Genomic DNA, 27,106 nt, shown 5'->3' with positions numbered 1-27,106 from the left:
TCTCACATCCACGATTTATCGTAAGCTGATTAACATTGTGCTGGACCCCTGACGACCCTCCGTGATGCATGGGCAAGGGACCTGGGGCCCCTTGACGAGGAGGAGGGGCAGGAGGCGATTCAGAGTCCCAGAGAAATAGCGATACGCCCCTGCTTTAGATTGGTCCAACTCAAAATATTGCACCGCACATACTACCCGCGCACCTGCCTTTATTCATGGGGCAAGATCACGGACGCAAGGTGTGTCAGGGGATGTCGGGGGGAGGGATCCTTCCTGCATATCTTATGGGAATGTCCTGAGATTGTCCGCAATTGGCACGGGGTCGCAGAGGTCATGTCCAGGGTAGTGGGTGCGACAGTCCCCCTTGACGCAAAGTGGTTACTATTGATTACAACAGACGCTGACTGGTCCAGATACCAGGGCCTGTGGCTGGCTCTTGCGGCAGGGGTGGCTAAAAGGAACACTGCCAGAAAGTGGGGGGGCGTCTCTGCCTCCGACGCTGGAGGAGTGGAAGCGAGACTTCGACTGGTGCCAACGCACAGAAGAAACGGTATACAAAAGTAGGAGGGCCGCTAAGAAATGGGAGAAAATCTGGGCACCTTGGCGGAAATATAGAGGGTGGACTTGAGATCCTGATTCATGCTGAGGGTGTTGTCTCCCGCCTATTCTTCAGTGAATTGTATCATTTCTGCAAAATGGTGTCTGTTTGTCGTGTAACCCTGATTATGAATACTGTGTCTGCAATTTTCCTGAGCTTTGTTAATAAAAAGATTTTTTTTTTTAAATCTCTAACAAGGTGCAAACATTTCAAAAACAATTTCTTCAATAAACGTTAAACATTTTAAGCATATAGTTCAAGAATTCAGTTTATAAAGTTCAATGCAGACACAAAACTATCTTCAACTGGATACCAAGGGCCTCATGTAGGTAGCCAAATACCGGTCGGTAACGGCCGATTTTCGGTAATATTACCGTTACCGACCGGTATTCTGGCTAATGGTATGTAGGGGGACAATTTTTGGTGTCGGAATTTACCGAATCGTTAAAATTACCGAATCGGTAATAATACCGAATCGGTAATGTTACCGAATCGGTAACTTTTCCGATTCGGTAATTTTAACGATTCGGTAAATTTCGACACCAAAATCGAGATGTAGGGGGAGTGTGTGGGTGTGTTTTAGAGTCGGTATTTACCACCAACTTTTAGTTGGTGGTAAATAATTAAAGTATGTATTTATGCATTTTTACGCGCGTACCAGTGTGCAATGTGGCATACATACATGCCCTTAGGGCATGTATGTGTGCCACATGTGCACACATGGCCGAATCAGGGGTGCAACAGGGTGTCAATGTGACACCCTGCCACCCTTGCAAGTGTTCCCCCCATTACCGAATCGGTATTTACCGATTCGGTAATGAGGCATACCTTCCCATCAATGGGAAGGTATGCCTCATTACCGAATCGGTAAATACCGATTCGGTAATTACCGAATAGTAACGAATCGGTAAAAAATACCGACTCATTACCTACATACGAGTTACCACTTCTAAAATACCGATTCGGTATCGTTCGGTATTTTAGAAGTGGTAACTGGTATGCTACCTACATGAGGCCCTAAAGGTATAAAATCAATCTTCTTTAAAGCGGTCATTAACTATTAAATGCAAGCATAACAAAAAACCTTCTAACTCAGTTTCTAAATCTAAAAGAATTTTTCAGGCACCCTATGAATTCAAAAATAGTTTTCTCAAGAGATTGTTGCAGGGAACAGAACTATGCCTGATATAACAGGACGTCAGAATGTAGGGACTGAGTCACCATACCACATCAGTACCTGTAGACCCAATTCATATTAGCACATAGTGCCTTCCCTGCCCTCGCAACCTTCCCAGAGTAACAGGTAAATTGGCACCCCAGAACACAACTCTCTAGTCCCCAGGGGAACCGTGGAATCAGATCATCACCTTTTGTTTTCTCACTGATGCATGCCCACAATAAACAAAAGAGAGACACAAACAATGTTTACAATATTTATTGAAACTATTGTGCTCTATCATGAAGCAAACTGTACGCAATTAAAAGCCTTAACCTAACGAATGATAGATCTACCTAAGCCTACCTTCACAACGTAAGCACAGCGATATATCAGTGATCACTGTGATTAGTACCAGACCCCATACCTGGCATTTATAGTTAGCTGGTCTGCATCTCAGATTGCGCAAAGCTGGTGCGACTGTCCCAAGACCTTTCCCTCTATTAGAAATCCTCCTCTCTGTTTTCAAAAAGGCAAGTCTCGGTTTATATGATAAGAAGTGCCATGTTGGAAAACAGCAGGTGGGTCTCTATGTTATCTCTAAATGTTAGAATATGTTGCTGACTGACCACAGAAGGAAACAGAGCACAGTGTTGTTCGAAATGTTCAGACTGAGTCCCAGGAAGAACTACTAAATAATAAAAACATGTGCAGTGTATTTCTAAATTAATATTGTGGCACAAAACAAACGTGCTATTTTGTAACGTGTGCAAAGCAAGGAAGCCTGCAACGTGCAGATATACTAAAATAAGTGAGAATTAACTGGGCACTAAAGGGAACTCACTTCAAGATTTTTTTTTTTTTAAAGTTTCATTATTCCATTAGGAACTTATTTAGTGAAGATCACCATTATTCTCAGTTCAATAATACTCATGGAGGTTCATCCAAAAGAAATTGATAGTCTTTCAGATCAATGTCTCTTTCTTGTGATTCAGTCTTTGTCAATAGTGCCTATTCCGGTGCTGAGCCCGTCTTGTTTGACACGCTTACTCTTGTTGATCTTCTGATTTTAGGCCTTTCACAATCTTCCCTCAAAATGTCAGACCAATCAGTTCAGATTAAGCGGTCATCTTCAGTCAGAATTATTCCATTTGTCTCATTTTCATCTTCATTTGTTTCATGATTTGCACAACTTGCAACTATAACACCTTGAATAGCTCTTGGGGTTTTCAGAGTTTGATTGTTTCAAGTTTGATTTTCTTGTTGTACTCTCTGTACCTTTTATGCTCTAGATCCATATAGAGAACTTGAGCTCAACCCTGTGAATTCGTGGTTTGTATCACCATTTTGCCTGTAGTCTTCACTCTCTTCATGTGACAGAGTGTACCAGATCATCCAAACTAAAGCAATGACCCAGAATCAGATCATCTGTAATATTCACAAGTGCAGCTGAAGGAATATTAGGAATTCTCATGGCTTGGGCCCATAATAATTTAATGAACAGATAATCCTGTAGTCCTGTTAGGTGTTTTCCTCATAGTTAACACCAAGGGAAGGGCATCTGAATATTTCAATGTCATCAATGTGCATACCTTTGCTACTTTTCCTTTTAGGGGACCACTGGCCCTCTCTAGAATTAGGTTTTTCATATGACATTTGAGGAGCATGTCAAAGAGGAGCCAATACAATTTTTGTGCATCAATGTATGGTTGCTGAAAGCTCAGCTTTGTTCTACCAGTCTTTTGTTTCTGAATCTGTTAGGAGTATAAGGACTTCCTAAAATTGGATTTTAGTGTTAAATGTGGGAGACTAGGTTTACCACAGTACACTCCCCACAAACACCTACAGCACTCGGAGAAGAAGTTTAGTGCAGCCAAAGACTTGGGCCATCTTAAAAATGCCCAAAGTGGGTAGGGTCAGCACAGAGAACATTTACCCCATTGCTTAGGGTGTTCCCAGGGGCCATTCCCAATCACTAGCTTGTGGAAGGAATAAAGGTGGCATCTCCAGCCATCCACTTCAAAACACTCCTAGACCTTTAGAAGATCAGAAGAGGGCTGAATGTGCTGTCTGAGAACGGAGAAAATCCTATAGGAGTAGACCTCATCTCCCTCTTGTACCCAGGACAAATAAGTGGAGCCCAAGGTTCATAAAGATGACCGCCTGTTAAAAGTACAGGAACAAGCTAAAAAGGCAACTGTTTAGTAGACCAGTGGAAACTAGACTGGGACTGGGCCCTCCTGATGACTTCTGCCTGAGACGCTGTGAGTCTCTTAGTGCCTCCCTGAGGTCCTTGGGCTTTAGAATTGTACCCCCGTGGTGGGTTGGGAATTAAAGGACTAGAGTCAGAAGATAAAATTGTTATCCATGACGAATCTGGTTAGTGTATCCAACCCGCACTCTATTGCTGTCAGCTTCAAATTGCGCATTGGTCCTGTTCTACAGTGACCATTGACCATCATTGGCACTTAGTGCTCCATTGTGCTATTTCTACTTAAAACTTTAAAAATTCATATCTAAGGCTACCCTTATTGGATTTTTATCATTTTGTTTATTAAAATGTATTCTATTCTTTGATTTCATCTTGAGATTTTTATTGTTTTGCATTTTAACTTTATTGCTGTTCTAGTACTGCAAAAATACTTAATACATAGCCTCTAAGTTGATCCTGCCTGCTCTGTGATATGGTGAACAGCAGCAAATTATAACTTACACCTCTGAAATTTTAAAAAAATATCTGCTTTGAGGATGGTCTATCACTAGCACTGTACTGCAAAAAACAGAGATCACTAAATGAACAGGCATGGAATAACTGAAGTGCTGGACAATTCGGAAGACTTCAATATGGTCCACCACACCGGCTCCCAAATATCTACACAAACTGGCCGTTTTTTTACATCTCACAAAAACATTCAATATGGGATGATAAAAATGTCCGTCCCAAGAGATCTCTCCACTTCTCCCTCCCTCCAACCAGGTCAGCTCAGGACCACAACTATACGCAAAATCACAGACTGGACAACCCAGTGCAGTAACCAGCTAAGCAGACTATATTATTCATATTCTGCTGCATTTGGGAAACCATTTGTGACTCATTTTGAAATCTATTTGGATTACATCTACAATACCATTTGCAGTGACCAGTCTTTTAACAGATGTGGCAAGAGCCACTTCTCATCTGTGCATTATTAACATTGTTTGATAGAGAAGCCTTTGCCATGAGGACAAGTATTTCCACCATGTACACATTGTTTACTATTACCTTTTGAATTAATACCAGTACCAAAACCAAGTCTAGGTCAAGGTCCTGAACACCACCTTGACTACCCTTTCGTAAATATTTAGTTTAGTCCGCCATCAATTTCCCCTTGTCATTGTCTTCTTAGCATTGCATCAATCACTGCAATATTTTGCACAGGCAAGAATCTCATTCAAAGATTCAACTCGTCAACAAATCACATGTTGCTGAAATATGCGAAGTAAACTCCAGACTCAATCACATCTCAAAGATTAAACACATCCAGAGACACCTGCTTTTGTGGGGTATTTAACACCACTATACTGTTGGTAAATCTGCATCAAGCTCTCATAATATGCATGCAGTGATTCACTTGGATGAATGATTAAACAAACAGTTGTGGCTGCCAGCAGATTTACAGCTATTTGCTTACGACTTGATCAGTCATTTCAATCAAGCCAAAAACAAAAAGCAACGGCCTTGATTATGTGCAATATTATTAAAACATCTCCGGCATTGCGTCTTTTGAATCACAAATTTGATATAGTAAGAGAAGCTGCACCATGATGACTGTCTTTTTCGGATGTGGTGGCACCAATAAGGAATAAACATCTGTGGCCAAACTGAAAAGGAGTAATTGTTATTGTGCTCCTACCTTGGTACTGTGCTGGGGGTTCGGATGGGCGGCCGGGTCTGTGCTTCCTACCATTTTTCCAGTCTACAAATATGAGAAAACAAACAATACTTTTGGTTAATGGCTTGAAGCAGGGCTAACTTTGCACATTTCTGGGGAGCAGAACTATTATGAAAGACACATAAACATCTGCAGTCCATCCTAATGGGCTAAGAGGCCACGTCCCCTCACCTTTTGGGCACTATAAAGAATGTCTGTCAGGCTGAGGAAAGGTCAGTCTGACAGACACTCTTTATTTTTAGGGCAGGCAGCCTGAGCTGAACTTTGCCAGGCTGAAGAAGTCATAGCTCTTGTGGGCGTGACATCTTCTGCCTGGCAAAAGCCCCTTCAGGCCCTCCTCCTCGTGGGAAGCGGGGCGTCACTGATTGCCTCGGACCTAGGTGCTTCAGTTCTAAGCCCTAAACTGCCCAAGGCCGAGTGTCACTGACACCTCGTCACAGAGTGGAGTGGGGTCAGCAGTCTCACTGACCCCATCCCACTCTGTGATGATTGAGGGACTGCTGCCTTCTCTCATTGGCTGACCAAGGCAGTAGTCCCAACCCTCATGGGACCACCGAGGCTTGGGACTGCTGCCTTCCCTCATTGGCTGACCTTAGGTCATCCAATGAGGGAAGGCAGCAGTCCCAACCCTCTTAGGAGGTCTGAGGCAGAGCTGCACAGATAAGACTGATATTATTTTTTATGTTTGGTGCGTGCGTGCATGAATATTTGTGGAGTTAGTGTTGTGAATGGATATGTGTGTGTGCATGTGTGAATGCATGAATGTGAGTCAGTGTGTAAGTGTGTGGCCCCAGCATCCCTTCCCTCCTGATCACGAATGGAGCCACCATTTTGTTGTTTCTTGCCCTCTCCCTCGGTCCGTTGGAATTCACCTTGCCGACCCTCAGACATTGCTCCTCGGCTGGATGGCCTTATCTCTTTCTCCCCCCCATAGGCCCCCATCTCTCCTATCACCTATCTCATCTCCCTCCCCTCCCTCTCTCTACCCCCTTGGATGTCTTATTGCTCCGTTCACTCTGTTGAATAGTAATATACAATCGTTTTTAGCCTAATCGTTGTGAAAATGGAACCTTGAGTGAATTTACTATTTTGCATAGTTACAACTCTAACCACTTGTATATGTAGTAGTTCTTTGTACTTAATATCACTATTTTGTGATTCTGAGCCAATATTCTTACTCTGGAGTCTCTGTGACCCCTCTGAGAGAGTCCACAGCGTCAAGGGAACCAAGCACCGCTGAGGCATGGTATGGCGCCCCTTACCAAAGTACTCCCTCTCCCCTTGTTGGGGAAGGATCCAGTAGGTAGGCCTTGGAGTCTCAGAGACCCCTCTGAGAGAGTCAACTACGTAAAGGGAGCCTCACGCAGTGGAGATGAGGGAATGATACCACTTCCCCTGGGATCACAGCTTACCAGACCTTGGACGAGGTTTTTACCCGTTTACCAGTTTGTGCCTCCTTCACCCTCCCCCCCCCCCTTTCATGCTCTCTCTCACCGTCCCCTACCGCTTTCCCTCTTTCATTCTTTGTCTACTTCCTCTGCTCCTATCCCCTCTCCCCTTAATCTCTTCCCTAGCCTGCTACGCCACCTAGCCCCCTGTCCCTTGTGCCCTTTAACTAAGCACTCCTTCTTCCCTTGTTGGGGAAAGATCCAATTACTTATACTCTGGAGTCTCAGTGATCCCTCTGAGAGAGTCCACAGCACCAAGGGAGCCACTCACAGTTGAGGTATGGTATGGCGCCCCTTGCCAAAGCACTCCCTCTCCCCTTTTTGGGGAAGGATCCAGTAAGTAGGCCTTGGAGTCTCAGAGACTCCTCTGAGAGAGTCCACTTCGTAAAGGGAGCCTCTCGCAACGGAGTTGGGGGAATGATACCACTTCCCCTGGGATCACAGCTTACTGGACTTTGGACGCAGCTTTTACTCGTCTACCGGTTTGTGCCCCCGTCACCATCCCCCTCATCGTTCATTCTGTGTCTCTCACCCTCCCCCTCCTCTTTCCCTCCTTCATTCGCTGACTACTTCCCCTGCTCCTAGCCCCTCTCCCCTGAATCTCTACCCTTGTCTGCTTTTTCCCTTACGCATGTCCTTATTGTTTGTCTCGACCAAACATGTAACTATGTAGCTATGCTCTAATAACTGTGTAACCTTTGTAACGATGTAACCTGCAACTATGGTCTGATACTCATGTAAAGCGCTCTGATACCTCCGGGTCTAGCCAGTGCTATTTAAAACCTTTCAAATAAAAAATAAATAAGTAACAGTTTAGGCTGCGACTGCAAATAAATCATGAAAAAACTTCAGTTCAAGTTACGTGAGGGCACAAGCTTTAAAACGACCACAAATAAGCCTGCTAAGGTTAGCTATGCACCTTAACTCGCCAACCATGCTGTGCTCATGATCTCCTACTCTGTATTACATGTAAGACCTCACCAATATATTTGCAGATGATACAATTAGCATTAACAGAGCTCAGCTTCATAGAGTACAGCGGCATGAAGTGCCTACTAGGCAGCGCCACTTGTGATACCCTGTTCCTGCAAAATACATGCATGCAAGGCTTCACACCTTAATGTTGCATACAGATGGGATGGCCTTTACCCTTTTTCTGCTTATACTACATATATGCCCATTTAGATACAGAGGCTATGGCTATCCCTTGACCTCAGAGAGACTTTATTTAGCACACATAGGGCACAGTTCAAAGGGAACACTTGTTTAAAGCATGCCAAGGGCATGCCTTTACCACACTGTGGGATGGGGGGTACTAAGCCTGAGGCAAATTCTACTGCTGGAGACCCCTCCAACATGACACTTTGCGGAATCAACTATTCCAAAGCTCGACCTATAAAAACATACCTTCAAACTGACTGAACTATTTCTCATTAGCAAAGGCAGCTCCTGAGTTCCTACTTGTTACCCTTACATTTTCAGCATACAGCTGGAAATTCTCAAATTCTTCAAAGGAATGAGGTTAAAGATTTTCTTCAAAGACATCCCAACTATGGGGACATGTGATAAAAGTGGACTACGCACATGATCTACTTTTAAATCTTCTGACTTTTTCAATGCCTCTTGTAGAGATTGCCTTCATGCATTTGATATTTAAGGAGCTCTCAAAACACAGATGCTAATTTTCCTAGAAAAGGATGGTCATTAAACAGATACGATAGCAAGCAAGTGGGTGAAGGTACTCAAGAAGGACCAGTTGCGCTAAACCTAGTAGCTATAGACATTTGGGAGAAGGACCAAGATGCTCTAAAACACATTCATCCGAAACACAATGGGATTTGTGCACAAAGTTAGTATCAATGGGAGGAAAGTGCCTGCTCTCAGGGATACTGAAGCCTTCCACACTATAGTTGAGAGGAAGCACTTTAAACCAGAGGAGATACACCCTGAGCCCAAGGATACATGTATGGAAGCCAGTGAAGAAGGCTTGGGGTAGCCGCATGCCAGGCTGAGATTCAGATCAATGGCAAGGCAGCCATAATTGAATTCAGTGTAAGGGAAAAGCAAGAAGCTGGATGTCGCTTGGGCAATATGATTGGTGCCAGGCAATATGATTGGTGCCAGGACCAGAAGCCTTTATTGCTTGGACGTCAGCTTTGGAGGGAGTGATCTCCAGTGGGATCCCTACCGAGAGGACTTACTGAGCGAGGTGTAAGGAAACGGCTGTGCACCGATCAGGTCGTTGACCGTGTGCAGGAGTGATCCGGTGACCACCATATGAGAGGGCCGCTGTGACTTGAGCTGTATTGTGAGCACCGTGCGGGAAAAGCCAGATCAGCATCACCTTGCTGCAGTGTCCCCATTTGCCAGAGGGAACCGCCTTTGAATTTATTGTTGCCAGAGTATCGAGACATGCCTTACTCGGCGACCCCATATACCATGAGGGGCCACTGTGGTGTGGGCAATCGCACCGGATGAATCTGCACCTGCTGGGGTACTGCTGCATGTACCGCAAGCAGCCTGACTTTTACGAATCGCATCAGGACTTGTGAGCGCCCTCGGCGAGAGCACTCTCTGTACCAGTTAACGCTTCCATACTGCAGGAGCGAGTAAGACTTGAACTGAGCTGTCGGGCTCCAGGAGACTAACTGCTGAAGGTGCTAGGGCACCACAGACACTTTGACTAATTCCTAAAGAGTCAAAGAGGATCTCTTTTGTTCAGCCAACTAGTGGGTATCCCCCTGCAGACTTATGTCCAGCAGCTAAAATCAGCTGTGCCTTGTACCAGTAACAGATGCTTCAGGAGGTGCGGGGGACTGCACACAAAGAATAAATCGCTCCTGCAACCAGTAGTACCACACAAAACCAAGCCGAATGGATCACCAGGACTTTGCCTGAAATCATTTAAAAGGGGCCATTCCCATGAATAATCATTTACTTTTTTTTTTTTTTAAATAAGGGTTTTATATTTCTGTCCATGATACAACATAACAAATTAATCTGTGATCTGTTATGAATCACCACATTCTGCCATATCACAGAGACGTTTCTCTGTGTGGTGTCATGTATGAAAGATATAAACATTCTCTAACACACATAATCAGCAATGCAACTTTTTGCAATGAAGTACAAAGCAGGAAATGTATATAATGAGCACACGAAACACGCTGAGGGAACAGGACAGCCATGCAGTAAGAAAGAGCTTCTCTGCAAGAACTACAACTTTGCAAGCTCTCTGTACAGAGGTCCAACTTTCCCAGTTTTTGTCAGTGCCCCAAGCATCCACCCCATGAGAAAGATGACCACCCAGAAATTGTGCAATTTTCCTTATTGCCACTACCGGGCTAAAGTCACAAAGGAATGCTACTTCCTCACAAAGCAGTCTCTCCATATATCAGGCAAAACAGTCTTTGTAGAGAATACAACAGGGAGCCCCAAAACCACAAAGGAGCACCCTTTACATTTCGAGAAAGTCCTGCCCAATGAGCATTGCCACAAAGCATAGAAATGGATAACCTCGCCATCACAATGTCACAAACAGGCAACATCAGCAAAAATTCCCATCCTAGCGAGTTGTCAGCATGAATAATACACTGCACAGAATCTTAATCCGTACTATCTAGAACTCTGGGGTAATGGCCACCTCACTGTGGTACATTTTCACTATATCCAAGGCTTCTTCTGTCAGTGGGACTATGTTCATTTGCCGTCTGCACCACAGTTTCACTAATGTGTCGGTGTATTATTGACCAGCATTTTGGTAGATACAGCCTTCCTAAGAAGTGGTTCAGATAAAATCCTATGCACACTCTGGAGGAATCCAGCATGTTGTGTAGTTTCTCAGCGTAGGCATGGAATTGAATATATATTATATAGTGCTGGGCGGAATCTAAGGAGAACTCTGAACAGACTTGCAAAGGGTTTCACACCCCTAACTTCCCAGAAACCTCCCACCTTTAAGATCCTACCTACAGAATCCCTTCAGAGCTAGCAAATCTGTCTGGAAAGCAGAGTCCAAACATTCAGTTTCCAACGTGATCACTCCTTTCCACCCAGGCCTGGTTAAGTAGTTTGCAGAGGCTGAGAGATGGACCAGCCCTCTTCTCCCATGAATTACTCTAAGATACCCTCTTATCCCATGGTATGCCTATGTAAGATCAGAGATGACGCCTGCTGAGAAGAAAAGACAATTATTCGAGATCACGAACTGTGATGCCTATTAATACTCCCTTATGTCAGGGAGGGTGATGCCCTTGTCATACACCCCTCCACATAGAGATAATAGGACACCTTCAGGTTATGAAGTATTGCCTTCAATTTAAAAGCATCCAAAATTAGGCGTTTTTTACGATATACAAAACTTAGGGAGTGTAATTATTTTGTAAACTGCCTCCTTCCCCAAAATGGAGAAAGGAAGCGTCCTTCTTATACCTTGCAAATATACCTAACGTGTCCCTCTTCATAAATACTTCCCAATCCCAGGCCCAATTCCCTCTAACGCAGGGGTCTTCAAACTGTGGGGCGCGACCCCCAGGGGGGCCGTGGAGTGATGCAAAGGGGGTCGCGCCTTCCCAGTCACACTTCTGCCCAGGCCCAAGGGCTTCAGCCCCCCCCCCCCCCTTCCCCCGTCCTGTGTCTCAGCCCGGGCTGCTGCAGTGAAACTTGAGCTGCTGGGGGCTCAGCTGGGCAGTGTCTGGATTCCTATCTCCGGCACCCCCGTGTTTTTTCACAGGTCTTTAAAGACCATTTGCATTTTAACATGCCTTTGTAAACTGCTTACAGAGGCTTAGGTTTTTTTGCTGGTTCCAGTACCCCCTGGGTCCCCACTGTGCCTATTCCTTACATTTGGATTTTACATTCACTGCCGTAGTGTGAGAATGCATTTCATGGAAAGGAATACAAAGTTGGCTTCCTGGGGGCGCCCTGAGTGAAAGTTTATTGTGCTTTTGAAGCACCTGCTGCAGCATTTCTTTCCCGGCAATTACCAGGCCTCACATAAATGTCAAGATAACTTGTGTGATTAATTATCTTCCTGGAGAGAGATCAGAATGTTGTATAGTTGAGGTTTTGACTTGGGTGATGTTAGTGCAGAGGGTTAATATGCCTGCTGCAAAGAACGTGTACCAAGTAGATTACAGAGTGCGTATGATGTGAAGAGATCAGCAGGTTACTGCTTTCAAAAGAGACATCCTTTTGTTACTTGCAATTTATAACTTAAAGTCCTAATATTCAACAGTGAGCTATTAACTTTCATCCTAGAACTGTATACACACTACAAAGAATACATTATTAGACCATTGATTAATGTTGCAAAAAGGGTTAATTTGGCTAGAAATCAATTCTTATTATTAAAGGAAACTCCCAACTATGCTGTTTCTTTTTCGACTCTGAGTTTGTGCTTCTCCACACCAAGCACTCTTGAACTATACTGCCTACCAGTATGGATGACATGTGACTCCTATACTTTTAGTCCTTTGGCTTATGTAACATTTCCTATACACTGATTTACACACTTATGATTGATTGTCTCTGTGTAATGTGTGTGTGATGCAAAGTGCTCGGACACCCTACACTGGTATGAGTGGCACTATATAACTAATTCAATGCATCTGAGAGTGTGGGGTTATGGAGACTTGGTCACTGTTAAAGGGTGCTAGTGAGAGAATCCGTGGTGGGGGTGGTCATTGTGGGGGGCACCAACAAATATGGTCGCACAGGGCACCACCAGCACTAAAGCTGGCCCTGGGAAGTATGCACAGATAAGCGCTGAAAATACCGCTTTAGGTGACTGTTTTTTTTTGTACCTACTGGGCCACCAAAATAATCTGCTGGCAACCCTAACCATAGGACTGGAAGTTTGTTGCAGGATCAGCACATTATTTCCTTCACCCTCGATCCCCGATTAATGCCGCAATAGTTTAACTTAGATCTTAAAGTCTACGCCCCGTCAATAACATGCTGAGTTACTTCATGGGTCTGGGAATGCACCCTGCATTCAGACAACTCATTCCTCATTCTCGCCCTTCATTGTCACGCTCACCCTGCACTCACAGTGATCACAATGCACTCACACTGATCACCATGCACTTGCACCATTCACCCGCTCACCCTGCACTCACAGTGATCACAATGCACTCACACTGACCACCATGCACTTGCACCATTCACCCGCTCACCTTGCACTCACAGCGATCACAATGCACTCACACTGATCACCATGCACTTGCACCATTCACCCGCTCACCTTGCACTCACAGCGATCACAATGCACTCACACTGATCACCATGCACTTGCACCATTCACCCGCTCACCCTGCACTCACAGTGATCACTCTGCTCTCAAAATGCACTTGTCCTGCTCACACTATACCTCAACCTGCAGTCACACGAGTACACTACTCATCCTGCACTCATGTGACACTTCACTCACCTGTCCCCCTCACTACTCAATATGCAACTCACACAAACAAGCCCATCAGTAATCATACATTCATTCATCCCATTCTGAACTTGCATCCGCACCCAAAATGAGAGAGGACAGCAAGGGAGTGAGAGAATTTGATTGAAGAGGTCAGGGATGAGGAGAAATGTGAATTGCCGAAGAGAAGTGTGGACACGCAAGAAGTGAGTGTGATCCAAAGGTGAGGGCTTCTGTTAGAACAAAGGGGAGATGTGAAAGAGGAATGGGGGGACTGGAGAGGTGTAAGATACAAATAGACAAAAATTTGAATGAAGAGACGAGGTGAATGAGAAGTGCTGAGGGGCACGGGAGGTGACAGGGCCAGAGAGGCCATGAGATAAATGTGAGAGACTGTTAGAGATGAGGGCAGTGAAAGGACAGAATGGCAAGAGGTGATTAAAGGTGAAGTGAGAGGTTGAATGGGGAGAGTTCAGAAGTTGTAAAAAGGGGTGAAAGAAAATGACCTGCAAAGTGAGAGAGGGATCCGGGGTTAGGAGAGGAGAGAGAGATGGAAGGGAGGGGGTGAGAGGAAAGCTGCATGGGTAAAAGGCTTAACTCTACACAAAACCGCCAGGGTTTTAAGGGACCCCTGCTTCTTCCGGTCAGGGCCAGGTGAGCTTCTAATGTGGCAGCACGTATTGCTGCAGAGTGGAAGGCCCTTCACAAACGTTGACTTGAAATCTTTCTGATGATAATTGCTGTATTTTGGTTATAAATGGGTACTGATTGGGTGAAATCTTTCCTCAGCGTTACTGTGTGTAACAAATATCAAAATAATGAAGCAATGCTATCCCAAAATACGCGGCATCACATAACCTTATTTACATTTTCATCCCACGCAATTTAGTCAACAGGTTTAGACATTTTTGTCAAGAGGGGGTTCTTACGCCTCAAAATGTTGACAGGGGGGTCTCGGCATCCAAAAGTTTGAAGACCTCTGCTCTAACGGTTCGTTCCCATGCAGCAAGTCCTCCTTTTGGGCCTTCACTGCCTCGTTTTCTGCCTCTTGCCCCTGAGACTTATCTGCCAGTTTTTACACTTCTTGTTCTTGCCCTTGTGACCTCTCTGTCTCGTTTTTTGCCTTGTTTTTCTTGCCCTTGTGACCTCTCTGCCTCGTTTTTCCCCTTCTTTTTCTTGCGACCTCTCTGATCCATTTTTTTCCTTTAATTTTTTTGCCCAAGTGACTTCTCAGCCGTTTTTTCTCCCTTTTCTTGCCCTTTGTGACTTCTGTGTCTCATTTTTCTGTCCTTTTCCCGCCCGTTTTTGCAACCGTTTTCTTCCTGCTTCCTGCCTTCTGCCAGCCTCGTTCACCGCCACCCAACACACCTCCCTCCTTCCAGGACCTACTTAATGTAGGCCTGTTGTAAATGCATCTTAATGCATCCTTGTGTACTGTTCACCTTAGTTCTTACTTCTAGAACACTTATTGTGTTCCAATTCTAGTGGCGGATTCTAGGAGCGCCAGTTAGCAGTTGGTCAGCTGGCGAGGAGTTGTTCTGTCTATTTCTGCATGATTAAACTATAAGCACAAGCGCGCGCACAAGCAGACTCACGGTTGGTGCGAAGGCCTTCTCAATTTTCGACAGCAATTATTCCGAAGTCCTTACTCCTTGGCCACTAGCGAGGGAACACGACAAGTTCACGTGGATTCGTCAATCCTCCGCAAAGAGTTGCTTCTGCCGCCAAACACGTGACGTGGGGTGCTGCGTCCGTATGGATGCAGGTGCCAGTCAGCTGATAATTAAATCGTCGCCAAAATGTTGAAAGGAGACATCGCTGGAACAAAGGTAGGTGTAGCACTCTGCTAGTCCTACCAGCGTGTTACCCCAAAGAATTGTGGTCCATGAAGAAGCATTGGCGGGTACGCCTATACCAAAAGTTTAAAATGAAAATAAGTGTCGCGTTAGCCATCCCTGGACACGTGTTTCGAGGTAGTTGACTCTCGTCAGCAGGGAGTAGGTATGTGTGTAGGGTTGCTGCGTAGGCTGCCAAAAAATATTCTCAGGTAAAGTACCACTCAAGGCGCGCAGGTGCGTAGCCATGGGCTCGTCAGCCCCACCGGCTCAAGGGAGCCTGAATGTAAACAAAAATCCGATTGGCCGCACTCTGCTAGTCCTACCAGCGTGTTACCCCAAAGAATTGTGGTCCATGAAGAAGCGTCGGCGGGTACGCCTATGCCAAAAGTTTAAAATGAAAATAAGTGTTGCGTTAGCCATCCCTGGACACGTGTTTCGAGGTAGTTGCCTCTCGTCAGCAGGGAGTAGGTATGTGTGTAGGGTTGCTGCGTAGGCTGCCAAAAAATATTCTCAGGTAAAGTACCACTCAAGGCGCGCAGGTGCGTAGCCATGGGCTCGTCAGCCCCACCGGCTCAAGGGAGCCTGAATGTAAACAAAAATCCAGTGTTGTGATTGGCTTAGGGGAGGTGAGGGAGGCTGCCTGCTTCCTGCCAAAGGTAAATTACATTTTTTTAAATGATTTATAATTAAATTAAAACTCCCCCCTCCCCGCACGACCCCTTCTCTCCCTGCGCGACCCTCCTGCACGCCTACCCGCGAGCCATACCGGGTGAGGGTGAGGCCGGGTGGTATGGGAGAGGCAAAAAAGAAAATCTTCCAATATCAAGAAAAAGCATCATACTTGAAAACATTAAAAAACAATAAAAAAAAGTTAGGCCTAAAGTTTTTGTCATAACTTTTCATAAAATACATTATGAAATCTGATATAACTTTTCCTAATAAACCAATTTGGTCTATAGCATTCAGTGTTGGCTTGTCATCATAGGGAACCCAGGCCTACTGTATTGCACATAGCTTTTCCCACAAGGCAACCGTCTGGCATATAGTCATAACATTACAAATATCTACAATATTATATGTGGCAAAACCATACACAGCTCCTCCCAAAAGGGCCTCCAAGGATTTTCACAGTCCAAATATTCTACACCCTGTGTAAGCCTCTAGATCGCCAAAATCCAAAAGGAAGACAATATGTTTAGGCTGTCCTGAGAGTTATACACAGTAGGTGCAATACCAGCAATAACATTTTAGGAAACACTATCAAACGTTTCCACCAGCGATGCAAGGAGGGTGATTTTTTTTATAGTGCTGAGGGGCCCTTTTCAGAACGAATTCATACTTTTTCAGATAGTAAAAATAAATGAGTTATTTGCTGCAGGGTAATATGATCATCCGTTTCCCCAAAAGATCGATGGAATCCCCAGAAAGGGTGTGTTTAGGTTCAAGAAAAAAGCTACTCGGATGTGATATATTTCTGAAATGTGCAATCCCAGTACAGTGCGACAAACACAACTGAGGGGCAGCCCACCTTCTTGAACTGGGAGATAACCTGAGGCCTTCTGGATAGAGATCAAAAGTAGTCACTAACTGCTGAAAAATAAACGGAGAGTTTTGGCCCCAAGCACTGCTTGTTCTGTAAGTTTCTGGGAAAGGTTGGAGGAGGGATGAATAAGTGAACGGGCATCAGGGGTTGTAGATTCTCGGGGTTTTTCAGATTAAATAATTATTGCAGTTGTCAGATGAGATCTGTATCTGTCCCTGACTTCTTATTAATACATGTATTTAAATAAAAGCAATGCAATTGTGATTGTATGAAAGAAAATACACACATAAAGTACGACAGACCTTTTAATACTGCTATGATACGAATACCATAGAGGAGGTGAGCACATTCCCCGAGAGCAGTTTTAGAAAAGGAGTCTCTAGAAACTTTCCCGGAGCAACAACGTTTCTCCCAGAAGTGGTGGTTAATGGGTAGAGCTTCCATGCAGCAGGAGAAGTGGTGCAATATTGTAAAAGCCTTGAACAGACACTTATAAGTGTGTGAGAGCAAACACACGGAGTCGCCATCGCAGTAGGAAAGGCAACAGACGAGTTGTGGCCGGCGGATGTTATCTGCCTAAATATACTTGTATTATTTGCAAAAGTGGCTCCTCAGCATGTTAAATGTCTTTGGCCCGGCAAGAACCACAAGCAGACGACATCCACACTGGGAAAGCAAATCACAAGATCATTCTGAAAGTAGTAGAGCCTAAAATTCTGAAAAGAAAACATGAAACAGAGCCTTGTTTCCTGAATAAAACAAAGTGGAAACACAAAAGTAACACTCGTGTCCGGGCTTGACTTAAAAAAACAGCTTCACCCAGCAGCATATCCAGCCAACCAATTGCTCAATATCGATATCGCACAAAGCAAGAGGGTCCCTACACCAGCTATCTTTTGCTCTCCTTCTATGCCCCCCTCCAGGCCTTAGCCTGATTCGACAAAAGACAATCCTGTTTCCTAAACTAATGTTTGTCGGTTGTCGTCATGATAATTGTTCTAAAGCGCTCGATACTTTCGGGTCTGGCCAGCGCTATATAAAACTCTTAAATAAATCTAACTCCTGCGTTCCAACCGGAAACCTAATTTTTTAAAAACACGAGCTTAGGCTCATGACTCAGAACTAGGGTGCAGAGTCTAAAAAAAGAAATTGTGAATGAACAGGGGGGAGATCTGATCAACCACGGATTAGGACATGTTTTACATGGTTATGCCACTGGCACTTACCTTTCTGATGACCTGGTTTCCGCATTATTCCCAATACTGAATGTGTTAGATCGGGCACTCAGATCCCTTCTTCAAACTCTGATACACTAGAGGGAGACAAAGAAAGCAAGTAAGTCTAAACCCCACCAGAGAAATACTGAGAGTCATAATCTGAAATTATATATTCCACCCAAATATCTAAAGTTTTCCTTTGATGTGCACAATTTATACAACAGCACAATAAATGAACAAAATTGTCTTTTATGATTACTTGACACATTGCCTTATAAGGGGAGCATCTCCAGTGCCAAGGTGCAACAGTGTGGAAAAGAAGGATCTTAAAGTGTCAAGAGAAGGCAATATATCAAGCACCCAGGCATGGAAGTTCGTGGAAGATAGGAGGATCGAGTCCAACCCTCTCTTTATTCCCTTAAAACCAGCATACAGTTAGTGCAAAGCACATCAAGCATTAACTGGGCTTAATAGGGAGGTGTGTTAACAGACTTTTGTGATCAAGATCCTTGTCTATGCCCTCTGAGATAGATACATAAACACAAAAAAAACTGTCTTACACTCAGGAAGCAATGACAGATCAGCCTTGCACGGGTAGCCTTGTGCACCAATAACCCCTTATTTTAACTACTCCAGTCCACAGCACTATTAGTGCCTTTGTCAGAGACAGGGGAGAATGGATGAAAGATGGGATATAGCCAAATAGCAAAAAGTGTCAAGTCACTGAGTACCACATAGTCCATGCTCTGAAATTTTATAAACATAAACACTAACCATTTTCTATGTTCATGAAGGTAACGAAGGGTTGGCTTGCGCCTAGCAGGGATATTCACTACTAATGTACATTTACAGATAGGCACCGTACCCTCCCTCATAGTAAAACACTCAGTGGTCGTGCAGTGGATTATAGCTCAAACAGACTCCATAATAATTTCCTTATACTGCTTGGCCCCCTTTCACTCACATAAGACGGAGCCGCTACGGGTCATCTCTATCACTCAGTACTGGACCAGTCCACAGCAACAAGCCACCCATCATTATTTGAACAGGCATCAGATAACTAAGGAGATCTACTACAAACCGCTAGCCATCGGAGAACTCTAATTTAGTCCACCACTGTAGTGCCCAACTAACTACATATGATGACTGCTTATTGTCTTCTCACAATGACATTCATATAAAGGATGATTGTAACAAAGCCCATCCCTGCAAATCTCATGACCATCTCTCCATTCCAATCTATACCTGCATACTATTATAACCATTTAAAAAAATCTCAGAACAGACAACCCTCTGAGGTAACGAACTTAGTGGACTGTGATCATAAGAAATACCATAAAGGGACCTGCAGAGCTCATCAAAACTGCCAGCTTACCAAACAATAGAAACCGCACTCTCATGTTTCACCACAGCTCACACTGCTAACTAAGCGCTGCACAAAATAACAGCACCTCAGTGGTCATCACGCATAACATGGAACCACTTCCCATTTAGGATTAAAAAAACTGGAAAAAGAACAATACCCAGCAAACCATACTGCTCATGTAGGCAAGAACTTGAGCGACTCACAAAGGGGCAGTAAATATGGCATTAATGTTACAATACAATAACATGCTGCATATGGAACAATATAGAGTGTGTTCAGGCTGAAACCAAATAACCCAATATGTAATGGGAAGTAGTGGCACGAGAACGTACAAGTATAGATTTTTTTTCTCCAGAAGACACCACTAAGCATAATTATATTGCGTTAAATAGGTTAACATGTCGAGTCACAGGTAGATAAAGTAAAATGATCAGAATATTTTGGTCAAGTGCCGAAGCTGGGATTACAACCCAGATTTTTCGGATACATATTAACCAACTAGACCAAATCTTCTCCCCATCACATCTCGCTTTCTGCGTCAGTGAAGTCACATGCATTCTTATAGTAATGAAAAACAGTCTAATTGGCAGTTGGTTATCTTTACTGATAGGATATTGTTTAGGTAAGCAGTATATCCCCAGGTCCCAGCTGCCACTCACTTTTAAAACTGCTGTCCTGAAGGCTATTCTCATACACAGCCCATGGTGCTTTCGATCCTTAACACCGTGTTAGTAATGCAGAGATGGTGGCACTGTGAAAGTCAGGCCTCTTTAGATCTTCTGTTCTGGAGGGAAACATGAAAACGTAGAACCGGTTTCTATAACCACCCAGAATAAAATACACAAAACAAAACACCACGGTCAATTCCAGAATATGATCCTTATATTCTCTGACATAACTTGAAACTCATTTGATGCCTGCTCATGGTGGAATTTCTTACTAGTAAAAAAGAATGACGATTGATGCATAGATTTCTCCGAGTCTTAAAATGAATTCCAACAGCAACATGGTGTCTCCCCTCCTAGACATATATCGAATCAAGTTAATTCCCTGGAAGACGAGGTGCTTATGAAATGCAGTACTTACAAGGAACCACTAGGGCACTGTTTACCATGTGCAAGGACAGGGGGAGCTTGCACTTCTGCTGCTCATACTCTGCCAGCTCTTTGGGTGCAATTAAGCATGCACCCCAGCTATTCCTACTGCACCTCTTCTGGGTGGGATGACTGTTTTGATGCTGACCGCACTGTGTCTGTTCTGGAATAATGCATAGCTTTTGCCTTCTGAGTACCCGATTGTTAGTATGATCAATGCCTGCACTGCTGCTACTCATAATGTACCTCCTGCATGTATGAGGAAGGCTTGCCCTGACGATTGTGTTGCGTTTCTCCTGTTTTGAGGGGGGGGGGGGGTCAGTCTGTGCTGCTTGTGTAAAGATTGCATTGCTGCTTCTGAGGGAAGCCTGCACTACTAATGCTGCTTCTGTGAGAAGCAGCCTAAACTCTGGTTGCCCTTACTGTACATTCTGTATAAAACAGAAGTCTTGCACATCCGCTGCCCATTCTGTACCAATTTGTGTTCGTTATGCTTGCACTGTACTGTAATTGCATTGATGCAGCACTTACTACCTCAGTAATTAACTGAAAAACGTGTGCCTATTTGTGTTAGTTATGCTTGCACTGTATTGTGCTGTAAGCCAATAATTCAGCACTTACTACCCCAGATGAGTAGCAGTAAAGCTTTTATGGCGAGAAGCCCACTACTCCAAGATCTACGATTTGTGGTTATTGTAGTGATTTTAGGTTGCTGGGTTTAGTACTGTGCTTTTAAAATAAATAATTCCATGTATAACTCCAGTATGTTTGAGGTGGGATTAGAGGAAGTTGGGTCTTATAGCTAAGGAGAGTCTGAGGGGGTACCCGGCTCAAATGAAACATTGGTGAGGTGAATAGATAATTTAGTGCAAGATTAGGACAGTGATAGAGAATAGGCATGTGATTACCACCATTTAAAGAGAACGGGTAATGGGGTGTGGTTTGAAATGTGGGAAGTTCACACAGGTAGGAATAGAAAATAAACCAGAAAAATAAAGCTTTGAGTAGGAATTAAATAAGGACATGGAGTTGAACAAGGAGAGAGGGGTCTTCGAGGAACACTACACCTGGCCCGTTGGTCTTCCCTTGAGCCTTCCTAGAATAAGTGCATAGTCCTGAGGGACATGCCAACTGTGCAGCGCAGTGTTGCTTAGGAGCTCGGTTTGCCCTCCACAAATTCTAATGTATACATACATACAAAAAAAAGCTAGGGCTTCAGGATTTCCATTATGTTTAGGAATGGCTGATGATCCTATGCTTTACCTTTCCTGTGTAAGAAGAACTTGCACTGCTGCCCGTGATATGAACTTTCTGGGTGTGAGGCAAACCCACACTACTGATGCACATGGATAGCGGGTTAAGTATATGAACAAAACAATTATTTCTGCTGTACTACGCTGTTTAATAGGTTGCGCTGCTGTTGCGTGCGCTCTTACTGTTTTATGTATCTCTTGTGAGGGAGCCTTGCATTACTGATGCACATGCTTCCATCGTTTGCACTGTATCTGCATGTGTGCATGCATGACTGAAGCTTTCTCCAATAACACTGTCTGTGTTGTTAACTGTTTTGCCTGTGAGTACGACACTCTAAATGCCAAACAATCAGACTCGGGAAGATTCCAAATGCGTGCCTTACCTCTAGTCCAAAAATGTGATACATCCGATTGCTTCTACCTTGCTACAGCCTCAAATCAACTTCAAGATGAGGGAAAGAAAGCATGAAATGAATTTGGTTCTAAACTGCTTGACAGCCCCAGGAGGCGGGACTAGGAGGGCCTTTGTGGCTGCACTTCCCAGTAAGACCTATGATTGGTCAGGAAAAAAATCCCCGCCCCAAAGTTTATGGACCACCCACTGCCAGAAACCCCGCCTCTTGTGTTGCACCGGAAGAGCTCCTTTCGTTGTTCCGGAAAAACAATTCCAATTTGCACCGGAAGAGATGTCACTAGGCCCGGAAAAGATTTCTCCTGTTGCCGCACCCGATTAAAGCCCCTTGATCCGTGTCTGCTGGCGTAGTTTTGAATAATCCGACGCTACCTGGATGTGTGTGCTGAATCCTCGCTCCGAGGGATGGGGACATATAGATCCCGGGAGATCGGTGACCGAAGGGATGGGGTTTAAGGGTGTGGTGAAACATTTCCAAGAGAAACGTTATAGCAGGACAGCCCTGAGAGGAGAATAGCTGACGAGGAGGGATGCCATTTGTTTGCGATATTCGTTGTTTTCAATTGTCAAGACGTGATTTCACAGCGTTAATCAAAAGAAACCCGTTTTTATGTCATTTTATAAGAATAAAAAGCTTTTATAATGCACTTCTTCGTGTATACTCAGCCTTTTCCATTATCGTATAGCAATTATGTTCGCTAATGCTCAATAGAATAAAAGTTGCCAAGAGATTTGTTTTGAACACTTGTATTTTCTCTGCCCTGGTAACAGATATTAGTAGCAGGAGGTCCTTCTATGTACATTCAGTGAGATATAGGGAAGCCACGAATAGTGACAAATGGTGAAGTTTAACACTGATGAGACATAAATATCCAGCCTGCAAGACTATGCTTCACTAGAATTGTTTGGACCCCTACCCTCACAACCCCCCAGAAAACTATTAAAACGGTAACACTGTATTTTTCAGGACAATGTTATTAAAATTGGCTAAAAAGCCCCGGGCATTCAAAATGTCTGGGTATTCAATGTCATATGGCCTCATAGTTTTACAATTTCTGTAGTATCTTCTTTGACTTCTACATCATATCTTCCATTTTTCCATACTAAGCCTTTTAAGTAGATTATAAGTCATCATACTTGGTGTGACAATGTACTTGGAAGTGGCACGGGCGAAAGTTGAAAAGTTATGCAGAATTTAGTAGCTCAGGATGTAGACAGTTGGCATAGAACAAAGGATCATAAATCAGATGTGTCCCTACAAATCTAACAACTTAGGACTCCGATAACAGCTGCTATAATGTTATAACAAGCATAATAAGAAGATATAATGAAATGCTGTCATCATTCATTAAACAAAAGCTTAGGTAAATATGTGGTAGCCAAAAAGGAACCATCGACTTAGCATTCATGGCTGGAGTAGTGCTCTTAACCAGTCAAAGATGTGGATTCTACTGGCTGACCTAGGAATGCCCCAAGCTTTGATTGATTTCCTATGTGCCCTTCACACAGTTATTGCAGCTACTGTCAGTTTTGGATAGGAGGGAGAATACAGAGATTGTTTTAGCCTCCTTTTGGGGTCAGGCAGGGATGTGTCTTGGCACCCATATTCTTATTTTAAACATAAATGGTCTGAATAATTTCTTGGTGACAAATGGGAAAGACACGCTTAAGGTTAACGCCTCTTTTATCCTGTCTCTGCTATACGCTGATGACACGGTATTGCTCTCTCGTTCCTCAAACGGTCTTAGGGGCTTGTTAGACCTATTCAATTGAAGCTTCAGTTATTTCTCAGCGCTGGGATGCCTACGCGTAGCTACACGCTCTATAAATGCTGATTCATTCATTCATTGAAGGACAAGCTTAGTCTTGACACTAATATAGTCACACCCCATTACATGGCCTGTGGGAGGCAGCCCTTCACAATGAGACCAATAGCCATCAAAGAGAAGGTCATCACAAGGGTCAGTACCTTCTCCTATCTGGACATTACAGGTGATCAACAAAATTATTATATTCCCAGTCTGGCTGACAGAAGTCAGCGACGTAACCAAACTTGTAGTGCTTTATTTAGGTTCTCTGCAACGATAGGTAGCAAAACAATTGTCCCACTGCTCCAAATCTATCGAATTAAATGTTTACCGGTCCTCGCGTACGGTGTCACCCTTTGGGGTTTTCTCAATTGCAAGAGAATCCAACAGGAGGAGAACTGGTTTCGCAAGAAACTGATTAAAGTGGGTCCAGCTGGCCCCAGTTTCTTTGTGCACGATGAGTTAGGCCTGGGGGGTGTTGATGATAATGGAAAAATAGCCCAATGGCTCCTGTGGATATCCGTTTTGAGTGGGCAACATACAGCTTTTAAAAGGGAAGAGATCCTTAATTGGATTGTGATTATGAGTATAAAATCCTGTGGCTGACAAACATTAAAAATGTAGCTGCCTCATTGGGCTGTCCAGATTTATACTCTGCTCTCAAGCTCATTACTGAAAGTATAGAGAAGAAGGTTAACGAGTTGTTTTTTAGGCATGCTGTTGAGAGGATTGAAGCTGAGACGTTAGTAAAACCAACTTTGAGAGCCTTTAAGATCACCCAAACCTGCACGGGCCTTCAGCCTTTTCGCTCCCAAGTTATTCGCCCATGGGAGAGATCTACGCTCTCTAAATTGTGGTAGGGTGCTATAAGATACGGGTTATGCTTTCCGCCGGGATAGTATGATACCGCCTCTATATTGGCCCTTTGTTGATAGTCCTTGGAACACTTAATTTTATGCTGTAATTTTTATGAATCCCCCAGAGCAAGATACTTGTTGCCTATTCTTAGCTCAAGGGGCTTTTACCAATATAGACCAGCCTTTCATTACCTTCAGGTGCTTGCTGGCCCTGCTGTTATAACTGCTGTTGGGTCTTTCCTGAAATGCGCTTCCCATTTCAATACTGCACTCAATATTTTATCTATGTTTTAATGCGTTTATAAAGGGAATAAGTGTAGCTTGAACTGGGCATACTACACCTTCCTATGTTTTACATAGATTTTATCTGGAGACGTAAACCTGTTATTCCTTTTTACGTTCTGATATATGTGTTTTAAGCTTGGTGATTTTGTTCTGTACTTTTATAAATATTGACTAATAATCGAATAAAGATACTTAATCAACAAAAGCCTTTGTAGGAAGTACCTGGCACCTCAGCACCAAGTAAATATCAGCCATAACCTGTGAGCCAACAAGACCTACCATAGTCTCCCGGGTCCTGGGTCCAGAGCGGGGCCTTGTTGACGGGGTGCCAACGCTGTGTGTCTCCCCCGCCGCCAAACAACATCGTCGGCCGCAGTTCGGGGAGACTACAGCTCCCGTGAGCCTTTGCGGTCCAGCCTACTTCCGCCCAACAGCGCGCCCGGAGGCGCTTCAAAAACACCGGCTCCCTCGGTGGAGCGGTGGGACACTTTCGCTAACCTGTGAGCCAACAAGACCTACCAGAGTCTCCTGGGTCCAGAGCGGGGCCTTGTTGACAGGGTGCCAACGCTGTGTGTCTCCCCCGCCGCCAAACAACATCGTCGGCCGCAGTTGGGGGAGACTACAGCTCCCGTGAGCCTTTGCGGTCCAGCCTACTTCCGCCCAACAGCGCGCCCGGAGGCGCTTCAAAAACACCGGCTCCCTCGGTGGAGCGGTGGGACACTTTCGCTAACCTGTGAGCCAACAAGACCTACCAGAGTCTCCTGGGTCCAGAGCGAGGCCTTGTTGACGGGGTGCCAACGCTGTGTGTCTCCCCCTCCGCCAAACAACATCGTCGTCCGCAGTTGGGGGAGACTACAGCTCCCGTGAGCCTTTGCGGTCCAGCCTACTTCCGCCCAACAGCGCGCCCGGAGGCGCTTCAAAAACACCAGCTCCCTCGGTGGAGCGGTAGGACACTTTCGCTAACCTGTGAGCCAACAAGACCTACCAGAGTCTCCCGGGTCCTGGGTCCAGAGCGGGGCCTTGTTGACGGGGTGCCAACGCTGTGTGTCTCCCCCGCCGCCAAACAACATCGTCGGCCGCAGTTGGGGGAGACTACAGCTCCCGTGAGCCTTTGCGGTCCAGCCTACTTCCGCCCAACAGCGCGCCCGGAGGCGCTTCAAAAACACCGGCTCCCTCGGTGGAGCGATGGGACGACACTTTCGCTAACCTGTGAGCCACAAGACCTACCAGAGTCTCCTGGGTCCAGAGCGGGGCCTTGTTGACGGGGTGCCAACGCTGTGTGTCTCCCCCGCCGCCAAACAACATCATCGGCCGCAGTTGGGGGAGACTACAGCTCCCGTGAGCCTTTGCGGTCCAGCCTACTTCCGCCCAACAGCGCGCCCGGTGGCGCTTCAAAAACACCGGCTCCCTCGGTGGAGCGGTGGGACACTTTCGCTAACCTGTGAGCCAACAAGACCTACCAGAGTCTCCCGGGTCCTGGGTCCAGAGCGGGGCCTTGTTGACGGGGTGCCAACGCTGTGTGTCTCCCCCGCCGCCAAACAACATCGTCGGCCGCAGTTGGGGGAGACTACAGCTCCCGTGAGCCTTTGCGGTCCAGCCTACTTCCGCCCAACAGCGCGCCCGGAGGCGCTTCAAAAACACCGGCTCCCTCCGCGTCGCGGGACGCGCCGGGCTGAGCCCGGGCAGAGGGCGGGCCGTCTGTGGCCATCAGGGGCAGATAGAGGCAGGGCAGGGCCACCTCCCGTTGCAGCTACGATCAGAACCCGTGAGAAAGAGGTACGTTATACCCCAGGGACTAAGTTTACTGCCACCTTACCGCCACATATGGACTGGACGTGACCATCGTTTTGGAATGACACTTACTACTCAACATAACCGAGT

General features: G+C 45.0%; 1 protein-coding gene across 3 annotated transcripts in view; it reads right to left on the bottom strand.

Moving 5' to 3' along the window:
- SCMH1 (Scm polycomb group protein homolog 1) overlaps window positions 1–22,375 on the bottom strand; it is a 369,044-nt gene extending 346,669 nt beyond the window's left edge. Inside the window, exons 1-4 of one of the 3 annotated variants that reach the window (XR_014978950.1) lie at window positions 22,247–22,372; window positions 20,176–20,300; window positions 18,160–18,245; window positions 5,648–5,710 (exon numbers count right to left, since the gene is read on the bottom strand). Coding sequence is in view for 2 of the 3 variants with exons in the window: in XM_085645667.1 (XP_085501793.1) it covers window positions 5,648–5,710; window positions 18,160–18,184 (88 nt within the window). In the remaining variant the exon portion in view is untranslated. Of the gene's footprint in view, window positions 1–5,647; window positions 5,711–18,159; window positions 18,246–20,175; window positions 20,301–22,246 lie in introns of all 3 variants that reach the window. The other 2 variants (XM_085645667.1, XM_085645668.1) reach the window with 2 other exon arrangements.
- Window positions 22,376–27,106: the final 4,731 nt, after the last annotated feature.

This window comes from Triturus cristatus, chromosome 3_1 (genome assembly GCF_964204655.1).
Source record: "Triturus cristatus chromosome 3_1, aTriCri1.1, whole genome shotgun sequence".
Classification (NCBI taxonomy): domain Eukaryota; kingdom Metazoa; phylum Chordata; class Amphibia; order Caudata; family Salamandridae; genus Triturus; species Triturus cristatus.
Note: the sequence above shows the minus strand (reverse complement) of the source record. Positions and strands in the feature narration are given on the sequence as shown.